This window comes from Geospiza fortis, unplaced genomic scaffold (assembly GCF_000277835.1).
Source record: "Geospiza fortis unplaced genomic scaffold, GeoFor_1.0 scaffold112, whole genome shotgun sequence".
Taxonomy (NCBI): Eukaryota; Metazoa; Chordata; class Aves; order Passeriformes; family Thraupidae; genus Geospiza; species Geospiza fortis.
This window is the reverse complement of record NW_005054298.1, coordinates 23,965,716-23,977,702: the sequence shown is the minus strand read 5'-3', so window position 1 is coordinate 23,977,702 and position 11,987 is coordinate 23,965,716. Positions and strand designations below refer to the sequence as shown.

Below are 11,987 nucleotides of genomic sequence, written 5' to 3'. Positions count from 1 at the left end.
CAGTCTTTCTTCTTTTTCATCGAGCATGCACAGAAGAGGTTTCTGAATATTCAGAAGTGAGGCACAAATTAACATCCAAGCCTACAGTAAACCTTATTTTGACAATGTCAACCACATAAATGTTTCCAGACTTGTACCTCAAGTCTTATTCTTCTAATAAATTCTTACATCTTTTTTTTTCATTTTTCTTTTTTTTTTTTTTAAGGAAAATATATAGCTACTTACACTCTTATTTAAATATAACATTTTTCTTCTAAAAATCCCACCCTGATAAGAGGGTCTATTACCAAAAACAAAAGACATTACAGTCTAAAAATATTAGTAAATTTATAGTTCTCAACACATCTTTATTACTCAAGATTTCAAGGAAAAGTTGTGCACTGGAATAAGACATATGTACAATGAATGAGTATGGAGAACAGTATTTTGACTCTAAACAAATACACACTAGTGTTCTTAAAGTACAATGTGCATTAAAACTTATTCACACAGAATAATTCATGCTCTTCACGTGTGAAATACTGTGAAAAATAAGATGGAAGAATTTAGATAGGAAAACATTCTTGTATCATAAAAATATGTTAGAATGGGACTTATCTATAGTTAAAGCTTTGCTTTAAAACAAACTTTATTTAAAAATCTTCTTTTGCTTTATCTAAAAATTAGCCTTTCTATAAAAACCATTCCTTTAAAACTTTGCTTTAAAAACATCAGTTTTATATTAGACAAAATATTAAATTATACAGGCACAATTAGTTGAGGGCTATAAAAATTTATATTACAGCCCTTCATTTTCCAGTGACTTGCAATACAGTCATAAGATTCTGTGTCTGCTGACAACCATAGGAAAATTCATCCAAAGAAATCAACTTTTATATAAAAAATAAAATAAATTAAAACAAAACAAATAAAAAAATCTGTCAACCATATTTGACTTGTAAAGAAACTTACTTTCCAGCTGACACATGCACATCTTTTATTTATCTTAGGAAATATGCATATACATTAAAAATATCCTCAAAATATTCTCTGAACATGTGGTTTATGATGACAGCTTTTATATTTCCTTCAGATACTGTATATTAAAATAAACCATTTCCAAGTCCACCTTTATCTCAGCCCAAATCTGTGACCCTTGACACTTCAGGAAGAAGTGAATGAAGAATCAAGAAAGGTTTTATTTTCTAGGGGGAAAATGCACAGATATGTTCAATGCCAGAGATGGTAAGGTCTGCTCTTTTCCATGTTTTTCTTGTGTTCTGAAAAATGTACTGTACCACTAGAGAATTTATGAAGACCTTCATGGTAAAATAGATTATATAATATATCAAATTGAAGATTTGAAAACCAAAGCCTGGATTATGATGATGTTTAACTGTGTGCTTAATTTACTGGAAATGTACCATTAATCTTAGGTTTTAAAGCACAGAAACATCCATGAGACTGGCTTTATGTCTCCCAACCACATAAAATATACTGTCATCATAACAACTATAAAAAAAAGAAAGAAAACTAAGCTAAAACACCATGGGTTTGGGGTTTTTTTGCAATAAAACCATAGTAGATGGAACATCAGGCGCCAAACTTGAATCTCTGTGGAACATAATTTTTATTCAACCGGGTTTTTTAACCAAATATTTGAAGTCTAATACATTTGGCTGGATGCTGTGTTAGGTTTATTTAAATATTTTACTGAAAATTTAGTAAGTTTGAACTCTAATCCATAAAAATTTAACAAACACTACACCAAATAAAGCTGGAAAAGCACAGAACCCCAAACTCAAGGCTGACATTCTGAAACAACTTGCTGCTATTTGTTTGCATTTTAACTTTTCCATCCCCCTCACTAAGGAATGTGAAATTCACCTACAAACTTAATCAACAAGCTATTAAAAACAAACAAAGAAGCCCCCAAACATAACCCTGTATTTCTTTTAGAATTCAAGATTTCACTTCAGCTACCACCACTTGAACAGTCCCCTAAGGAGATATATTCCTTACCAGCATGGTCCATTATTGCTTGATGAGAGCCCACAGTGACTTTCAGTTCAAAAAAAAAAAAAAGCTTTGGACATGATTTCAGGAACAAACAAGTCAATACAAAAATGTTTAAAATTATATTTCATTTCAAGAAAGCATTGAATTGATCTGAATTGTATCATACTGTATTAATTTTAATGCCATTCCACAGGCAAGTATATATTATGTGTTGAAGAAGGTGCACATGTACACAAACACAAAATACATACACAGAATTCAGCCCTGATTGATGTATCTTCATTAAATTTCTAGCATAGCAAGTGAGTCATCTTCTGCACTTTAGAATTATGTGAAAAAATTTAAATAGGCACAATTAATTAACACAGCTTCTAAATTACCTTATTATAGTGCACTGTTACGCACTGATAATACCATAATAACAATATGATACCATTCAAGGTCATTTTGCTGATGTACAGGTGAAGACTAGTAAATATGATTATAAGTGCTTTTAAATCAAATCCACAACTTCTGCAGCTTTACACAGTAGAACAGTGCAACACATTGTGTCCCCATATTCCAGGAACAAGAGCTGAGTTTACAGTTGTATTTATTTCACATTAGACTGGCTTTGCACTTTCTGGAGCTCTAGCACTTCAACTGCATTGTCTATGGCCTTCTTTTTTCCTCCTTCCTTCTTCCAGGTGCTGGCTATAAAAAAAAAAAGAAAAAAAATTCTTTTGGTAGCTAGCTCTCACCTGGTAGAACAAGACAGTTTCGAAGTAATGGTACAGCAGAGGTTCTTCTAGAGGGCCGGTTCACAGTGCCAGGATGACCCCGATCTCCACTTACTTCCCAGCTCCTGACTTTGGAGGAAGCTTGCTCTGGTTTCTCGGGAAAAGATTCTGATGTGACTTTCTGCCTTTTTTCAGGAATCCCTGTTACAACTGTTGAGTTCAGAAAGGCCCTTTTTGGTTTCCTCCTCACCTTTAATTTTTTAGCATCAGGCTTTTCTTTCTTAGGGTGCTTTCCCACTGTAGTTTTCCTTGTCTGGTACCTATGGATGGAGAAAGCAGATTTCTGGGCACAAGGCTGAAGTTGTCTTCTCATCCCCTCTTTCTGCTGTTTTTTAGTTCTGGACGTTTGTTTGCCTGTGGTTACTCTGTTTCCTCTCCTCTCAAGAGTACCTCTGACAGACTTAGATCCTGCAGCCTTTCTGGAAAAAACTGGTTCTTTGTTAGTGCCTTCTTTTCTCTTCCATATTGCTTTTGGAGTCTCCCTCTCTGACCACTCACTCCTGATGGAGGTCAGAGGAGTTTTGGTAATTCTATTAAATGGAATTAATCTACAATCTCCTTCTATCACAGAGTTCAAAGGTGAAATGATTAGGTGTTTAAAAGAGTTCTCAGACGCAAGACAATCTGGTTTTTCTGTGGCAACAGATGGTCCATCTGCCTTTTGACTTGAAACTGCATCATTCCCTTTATCTCGATTGGGCAGGAAAGATGCTGAAGAAGAACTACAGAAGTCTGACCAATTGAGTGACTTTGATGGCGTGCTTTCTCTCTGTGTATCAGCTAGTTTCTTCATGTTTGCATCAAAGCTGAGACTTCTGAAAAGCTGTCGAACATGAGAGGGCTTTTTGGCCTTTTCTCCAACTGTATTCTTAGGAGGTGTTTTCAGAATTCGATTTGTCAGTGGGTCATAATATTTGAGAGAACACTGTTTGTATTTATATCTTACAGAGTCCTTGCTATCTGTGGAGTGATGATTTTTCCTCATTTTGGGAATATCTATAGGTTTACCTTTGCACTGTTTTACCTCTGGGCACGAGAGTACATACACCACTGTCTTGGGCTGTACAGGACTCATGATCTTGCTATAGGACTCTGGAAGTTTAAGGGCACATAGTCTAGTTTTCATGTTTGGAGTTTTTTCATTCTCTAGACATGCAATGCTTGCCTTCTGATCGGCTGGATCAGATTCCCTTCTAGACATTTTCCTTTTTGCTACAGGGTAGTTCAGCAGACTTGTTTGGGTGCCATGGCTGACTTTAACCACCTGACACCTTGAAGCCAGGCGCCATGTCCTTTTCCTAGGCATTTTCACAATTTGTGGGTTGCATAGTGTATCTGAGGCTAAAGATGGGTTATCAAAATCAGAACCACCACTTAAAGCATCATTAAATTCTGGCAGTGCTTTAACTGGTGCACTTTCTGTTCTATTACCCTCAATAATATTGATCCTTTTTTCATCCTTCTGCTTCTTTTTCTTCATTCTCTTCCCTGTACAATTGGCTGAGGATTCACTGTTAAAGTAGCAGCGAAAACGACCTTCCCTGAAATCACGCACAAGTTCTTCAATTTTTATATCATCTTCATACATTATTTGAGACCAAGTTTTTCCCACAAAAGAAGGAGGCACGTGAGGCAGGGCTGGAAGAACTGGTTCTTCGGTATGAACTACAACATCCTTTTTCACTGCTTCTATTTTCTCCAATGACTCAGTTTTTAAAACAGAAGAGAGCTGTGTTCCATAATCTTTGTCTTGCAAACATACTTGGACCTCTTTCAGGAATTCTATATCTTTTATAGCTGCCTTGGGTAAATCTGTTCCTACCTGTATTGGTGCATCACAGTCAAAACTCATTTCAGAGCCCTCTATATTAGTATGGTCCAGAAGTGATGAAAAAGGTACACTGGGATTATTCTCTTTTTTGAAATAAATTTCTTCAGGTGTAGTTTCATGGCAGTATTTCACAATTACATCTTCAATAGTTTCATCCACTGAACTTTCATCACCTCTGTTTGTCTTTATGTTTTTGCATCTTGCTAGTTGTGGGGATGTCCCAAGATCTAGGGAGCTGCTGATACCCACAGTATCCCTGAGATGGAGATCAGACACCAAAGTTTCATCCTGAGTTCGTAAACTATCTCGCTTTGAGAGAGATTGACCTGAGGTAATAAAGGAGGAATTGCTGTGGCTGTGTGTAGGATTCTGATGAGAAACTGAAGGGCATTTTGGGTGAACCAGTGCTGGAGCAGGATTCAAGCGTGGGTTCAATAACACATCCCTACTGCAGACCTCCACTGCTCTTTCATCACATCCTCTACGCAGAAACAGATCTGAGGTTGCCAAATCCCTAACATTTTTTCCTGTTTTAGGATTAACAGAGGAACTGTGGCTTGTAGGGCTGAGAGAAAACTGCTGAGGTACAGGGCTCACAGCTGTAGACTGACCTTCATGGCTATGACCTGCAATTCGAGCATGTTTCAGATTTACCCATTTCTTATCGCTACAAATGCCAGCAGACTGCTGGGATATCCCTGGAACACGTTCCTGGCCTCTCTGAAGTTTTTGAAAACCTGCTTGTGTAACAGAAGTTTTCTTTATGCCCTCACGAGACAGGCATGGAACAGAAGAGCCTATTTCACGAATGGACTCCTGGTCTTTGCTGGAAATCTCCTGTTTCTTACTATTCTTCTTTTTCTGCATCTCTTCTGAGGACAGGCAAGAAATCCTAGGAGCCTCCAGAGTGACGGGGAATGGCATGTCATCATAGGTTGGTCTAAAGGGGAGGGAAGAAAAAAGCAGCTTAGATAAATACTGTAAATATGCTAAAAATGTTTCAAACAACAGCAGTGTGGGGGTTTTTTAAGAGTCATTACCTAGACTGTATCACTTCTAATGAACAAACTGAAATGACTATTTCTGTTTTCTATCTATCTCAGAGATACTCAATTTTTTAAAATTATGGAGGGGGAAATGCTCCACAGTGCTAAAGATAACAATTTGGGCATTAGTCTAGCACCCTCTTTATGCAATCATCAATTAAGAATGGCCAAACATAGATTGCAATAATTTTATAAATACAGCACAGCAGAAAAAGTAAAGATATTTCCTTTGTTTGAAGTGCTAAGCCTATAAAGAGGCAATTTCACTGGTCATACTATCATTGCTTAAAATCAGGCTTTTGTAGAGAAATGGAACATAATAATAGGATACAGTATAAAACCATTGTTGATATAAATGCCCTTTAACCTACAAAACATGACTGCCTGATAGGAACTCTGCACATGTGGCCAAGGAATTCCATGTTTACTGTTTCTCACAGACATGCCACAGCTTCTGACTCACTCCTGCAAGAAGCCAAGTTAGAATTTTTCAGCCTTGCTGCGACAACAGATTTTTATATATTCTGTAACTGCTAGTTCTGTCTTTAATACTGCCTCAAACACAAGGGTTTGTGTCTTCCAGAATTAACACAGCTGACAGATATGGACTATTTTTCCTATGCAACACAGGAACCCACAAGGCTTTAATGTGTAGCAGCCAGGCAAATTCAATGAAAACAATTTTAAAAATATGTAAATATAACTGAAGAAGAGAATATTGTGTTTCACTCAAAAATTATAACCATCTTGTGAGACCCAAACGGATGCTTACTTTAATACATGGCAGACATCAGCTAACAGAAGTATTGTGAACAAATTTTATAGTACAGTAACTTCCTTGGTTATATAACTAAGACTACATACAGCTAAGGGATATAGGACTGAGTAAGCAAGAGAAATCTCATACAATGAAACATTAAAAAAGAACTATTACTACATGAACGCAGATCAGATTATCAGATTGTTTGATCAGATGATCAAACAATGCCTGTCATCTTAAATGCTGCTTTGCCCTTGCATGAATTCTTGGTCACCTAAGCTCTGAAATAGGACCTAAAGGGAATGCCAGATGCAACAGAATTAAACTTTCAACTTCCTAACTTCAGAGTTCTTCCATCTCTGTGTGAAACATCTTTGCATCCTGGCACCTGGACCTTGCTGAAAGACTGAATAGAAAATTAGACAGATTTTCATATGGAGAAACTATAGGCAACTCCAAGGTCTCTAGCTCAGTTAACAGCCTACAAGCACTTCTCAAAAATGACTTTTAAGCAAATGTCCCTGGGGGAAGAGAACAAAACGACAGTTGTGCATAGTTAGGAACTTTTGACAGTTTTGCTACAAATTATCCCCTTAAGTAGAATGAAGATTTACTTTCTAAAATGCTCAATACTATTTCCTTAGGCAAAAAACTTACATACCAAGTGTTTGGAAGAAGGAATGATTTGGTGGTTTGTGGGTGTTTGGTTTTGTTTTGTTTTTTTACTGGGGGAGAACAACAATATCCTTTGAAATTCAGTATAAGGCAAAGCTCTGATGAATTTTTCCTTTTTCCACATAACTACTAGGTATACTGCTTCTGTAAAACAAACCAAGTCTTACAAATATTTCCATAATCTTTTAAAATTACACATAAAGATCCCTTGTATGAATTCAGCTAAACAGTAAAAACAGGTATTTAAAGAAATGTGTGAAACTGTATATAAATCCAAGTGTTTTAACATGAGAAAGAAGAGAACCAAAATCTTACCTCAAGTGTCAGTTAAGACCATGACTTTCTTTTCAGAGCGGGACCACAGCATAAATCTATTCATGCCTTCTTTTCCATCTCCAAACTCTGTCTAGGTTTGGGATTACTTACTACTCCTTCCTCCAACTTAATCTAAATTTTGCATATTATTTTTCTCATTCTATTCCTACTACCAGCAACTTAGAGGAACCTGGGTAGATTGTTTTTCCTTGTTAGTAGGTTTTGTTCACCAAACCTTGTATTAGTGACACCTCCAGAGAAGCCTGACTTAAAGTGAATCCTATATTTTCTCCACAGCAAAAAATGCTGAATGTTCTCGATAGTGCAATAAAATCCATTTCTTTAAGATGGGAGGACAATTTATTTACTTGTAATGATGTGTACATCATGTCCTGGGCTAGTCTGGCACAGACATGCATATTAGCTAGTTCTGGCACATCCCTGATAATACCAATGAGTGCTTTCAAACAAAACACCCTTCTGCTTGTTTGTCAAGCATATAGCAGAGTTGCATATTGAGAAATACTGTACTGTACTGGGATCAAACTGGGATTTTTGTCTGCCTTTGAAAACATTACAAATGAGGTTTAATTGATTTTCCTTCATCTACAGAAACAAATGTAACACACTGATCCTCTTATCACTCTTGAAACATGTACATGATAAAGAGAACACTTTTCAAAATTTGAACATTAATGAATTGGCCAATTAATGTAATTCAAGTATTAATTGAACAGGCGAACTGCAAGGATAATGAAAAAATAAACATGTAAATACTTACCTGACATAATCAATAAACCAAAATTAGGAGCTCTTTCAAAACAAACATAAAATATACTGCTAAACATATATATATATGTAAGGCCCAGAATTAAAATATTTAGAGTAAAACATATAAAGCCCAAATTTTAAGAATTTGTAAATGCCTGTGAGATTGTACAGTCCACCACTGTAAGTGCTGACCTATATATTCCTTCTTTTTAAGGTCTTCACATTTAAAAGCTATTAGTGGTGTTGTCTCAAATCCAAAAGTAGTGAAGTTTTGTCTTCATATAAACAGCAGTTGTCTCCATTGAGCAAGTTTCACCTCAAATGAGCCCAATTTACTGCTCAGCAGCAGAACAAATACAGGAATTCATAACACATACATTCCACTAGCACATATAAAAATAAAAAGCCTTCTGTATTATACCTGCTGTCATGGTATCTGTGGGGATGATGCTGCAAAACATCTTGAAGGAAACGCTCCATCAAGCTACTGGTACCCGTACGATTCCTACAGTAGGTTGTAAAATGTCTGTGCTGGGAGCTGAAAATGTGCTGGGGAAAGATGCAACAGATGATTAGTCTAATACTACTGCTAACACACAGGCCTATTCCTAAAAATTCCTTCCCGGGTTAAACATTACACCATTGCTATGAAAATATTTAAATAAAAAGAAAAATCTTCTTTTACTATTCTAAAATCTTAATTTAGATTTTTAAGTATGTTTAGGCAGTCTCAAATATTACTAAAAGGTATTGAAGCATCTTTCTGAGTTGGAACTTAAATTAGTGGTTCTGGTAGCTGCTAGCAAATCTCTTCTAACTAGTACAAATACTCTCTCAAATCTCACAGCTGCTCACAAGTCCCTTAACCAGAACAAATACTATAAATGTATATATAAATTACTTATAATATTCTTGAACTTCATATGAGCAAACATCCTTTAATTCACTCAAATTAACCAGAATGTTCTTAAGTGTAGAAGATTAAATAGGCTTCTACTTTCTAATTTAAAAAGTCTGTAAGACAGGAGACTGACAAAAGAACTGAAAATGGTTGATCAAATGTCTCCAGCCTTGATATCTAGCATATTACTATAACCCTAATACTTTAAAATATATAGAGATCTCAAGATTAAAGACACAGAGAAAATCATCATGGATGCAATGCAGAGCTGTGTGGCACTCCAGAAAAGCAGACTGCAGTAGCTGTGCCACTCCATTGGCATCTTCTACAACAGGCAACAAATAAGCAAGGGATCTTCCTCAGGGCACATATTGTGCAATTCACAAACTGCTCATTTTTCACTCAGTATTGGTTGTTTGGTGTAGCAACCGATATTTATAAATTGATAATTCCTTGCTATCTGCTGCCAAATTATGCAGAAGCTGTCTCACCTGTTCCAGATTACTGTAGTGTACGTGGCAACAGTTGCAGTATCCTTGTCTATTTTGCACAGTGGATGCTCCAGGCCGAGGATGTTCTTGTCCTCTTCTGTGTAAACTGAAAGAAGTAGATAATATTGTCAAGACATGTTGGGTTGTTTCATACATATCCTTAGCATGGAAATTCTAAATATCTATCTTACTACACAGATGGGAAAAACTTGCAAGATAAATGTTTCCATTTTAGAACTGTAATGGTGAGACTACGTATTTTTAAGTTTTCTGAAGCAAATTTCACTTTAAAACTTTTTTTTAAATGCAGAACAAAGGATAACAGCTTGAAGGCACAGTTAGCTGAAATCTGAAAATAACTGCCTCTAAAGAAAAAGGCAGAGTCATCTTTTCATTCGTCTGTTGTCAGTATTTTGAAATAAAAGAAGAAAAGACAAAAACCACTTGACATCCACACAGTAGTTTGGGGCACTACAACGTGTCTTCCCCACAGTTTTTACCAGTACATGGGTGTAAGATACAAAGGACCTCCAATCATACACTTAATCCATTTTGTGTCATGGTCATCCATTACACAATGTAACAGATAAGGCTGAAAACAGATTCTTCCCATTTTACTTTAGTAAACAATAAGCTGGATGCCAGTTAGATCATCACCTAACTCACCTGCTACTGCTGTCCTGTCGTGGAGAGCCCTCAACACCATGTCTTTGGATTCCTACAGAAAAACAAAACCAAGAAATAAACCAACCAAACACACATGTACAAAACACAAAAACCAACAGAGTACCATGAAGATGGAGCATTTTACCTGCACCTAGCTACTTCTCTTACATTGCATTTGTCAACACTACTCTTTTAAAGGAAGATAAAAGTTTTAGTAAGTTCAAAAAAGCATGAAGAGATCCTTTTGTTTGTGAAGTTCATCCAACAACTTCATAAAATAAGCTTTACTCTTTCATAGCTGAGGTGAGTGAGTTTTTCTACTGATTTGTCTGGGTTCAAGACTTGGCAATCTACATTGATACTGCAACATCCATGATTCCTGAGATAAAATGTAACATGTCTCAAACAGCTTACAACAGGACAAGAAAATTACGCCTACATGGAAACTTTGTGGATGATTCAGAAGTCACTCCTTCCATCTAAGTTCCATTATGAAATTTAAGAAATCAAAGTAAGCAATTGAACAGCAAGATGAACTAATACTTCGTCTGATAGTTATTACATTTTTAAATGTAACTGCAACAAAAACTACTTTGAACTTTTTCAACTTCTTACCTTGTGCTGAAGAAGCAGAAGCTTCATCAGATCGTTTGATTCTCTCAAACATCTGTAAGTAAAAAATTTTTAAAGTCAGTCCATTCTTGTACTCACTGTATCCTGAAGCTCCTCCTCAGTCCAAGCTTCTTTAAAAGCACTAAACTGCTCCAGCTATAGACCAATACCAGATTTAAATGAAGCTGCATTCTAAAAAACTTCTGCTTTACTAGGTTACCCTAATATTACATTTAGCAATACGTTTTAGCTTTGATAGAAGAGGCTAACTTTTAATTAATGAAATCAAATAGTATACTTATGAGCAGAGCACACACTCTGTTAGGTTATTAAGCGGTAACCTTGTCAAATTAATTTAATTACTTAATTTCATAAGTTGCCTTAACAATTAAGACAAGAGATATATGTAAGAAAACCCATATGAGACCTATACCACACAAAGTAATTATCTAGGCTGGAAAAGTAAGCCTTATTACTCAAAAAACCTGCCAATCAATTTTGAATCTCACAATTTTTAATAAAAATATGACTGCAGCAACATGCTTTAGGGTGTCCAAACACAAAGGACTTCCAGGTGTCACACGGGCCTTTTATGCTATGGAATGTAAACATTAAATCAGCTTTCCAGTACCTACCTTAGAGTCACCAACCTTCCTCATCCACCAAAGCTGACTCCAGACTAGCAAGCAATAAATGTCAAACAGGAGGCCATTTGCAGTGCAGGACACTTCTCTCATCCCATCTGGCAACAAGGAAGTTAAAGAGCCTTTTAAAATAACATTAATAATGCATGTTTTCCATGCCCTAAGGCATGTAAATTTTTCTGTACCATTTTGCAAACAGTCAAACAAATGGATAAATCTTTTTGAAGTCTATAGCACATATTTTTTAATATGGATGTAATTTTGACAGTCTTTCCTATGTAAATGTTAACCATTCCTTCTGGAATAACTTTGTTTCTTCTTTCTTCCCCATGGGCCCTGTGTACTAAACATTGCTGTCATTTCCATGGCTATGCACTGCTCATGATAAAATACTTGAGCTGTTATAGCAGTTACGGTCAGAAGGAATATCTTAATAGCTCAACTTTAAACATCCCCTCACCAAAACAACATAATCCACCAAAGCACCAAACTCCTTCT

At 36.1% G+C, this 11,987-nt stretch overlaps 1 protein-coding gene across 2 annotated transcripts; it reads right to left on the bottom strand.

Moving 5' to 3' along the window:
• Positions 1-330: 330 nt before the first annotated feature.
• Positions 331-11,583, bottom strand: ZDBF2 (zinc finger DBF-type containing 2). Of its 2 annotated transcripts, XM_031058075.1 has the most exons (7): positions 11,481-11,583; positions 10,849-10,900; positions 10,234-10,285; positions 9,568-9,673; positions 8,597-8,724; positions 2,968-5,548; positions 331-2,691 (listed from the first exon to the last, which is right to left on the bottom strand). In XM_031058075.1, the coding sequence occupies exons 1-7, from the start codon at positions 11,580-11,582 to the stop codon at positions 2,650-2,652; spliced, it is 3,063 nt and encodes a 1,020-aa protein (XP_030913935.1). In that variant the 5' UTR covers position 11,583; the 3' UTR covers positions 331-2,649. The 2 variants fall into 2 exon arrangements, with proteins under 2 accessions (XP_030913935.1, XP_014163239.1); XM_014307764.2 differs by having other exon boundaries at positions 331-5,548.
• Positions 11,584-11,987: the final 404 nt, after the last annotated feature.

Coding starts and splice junctions, on each gene's coding strand:
- ZDBF2 (XM_014307764.2), bottom strand. CDS start 11,582: ATGAGAGAAGTGTCCTGCACTGCAAATGGCCTCCTGTTTGACATTTAT. Junction 10,901..11,480: donor GGAAGGTTGGTGACTCTAAG/GTAGGTACTGGA, acceptor TTTTACTTACAG/ATGTTTGAGAGAATCAAACG. Junction 9,674..10,233: donor CGACAGGACAGCAGTAGCAG/GTGAGTTAGGTG, acceptor TACTTCTTTCAG/TTTACACAGAAGAGGACAAG.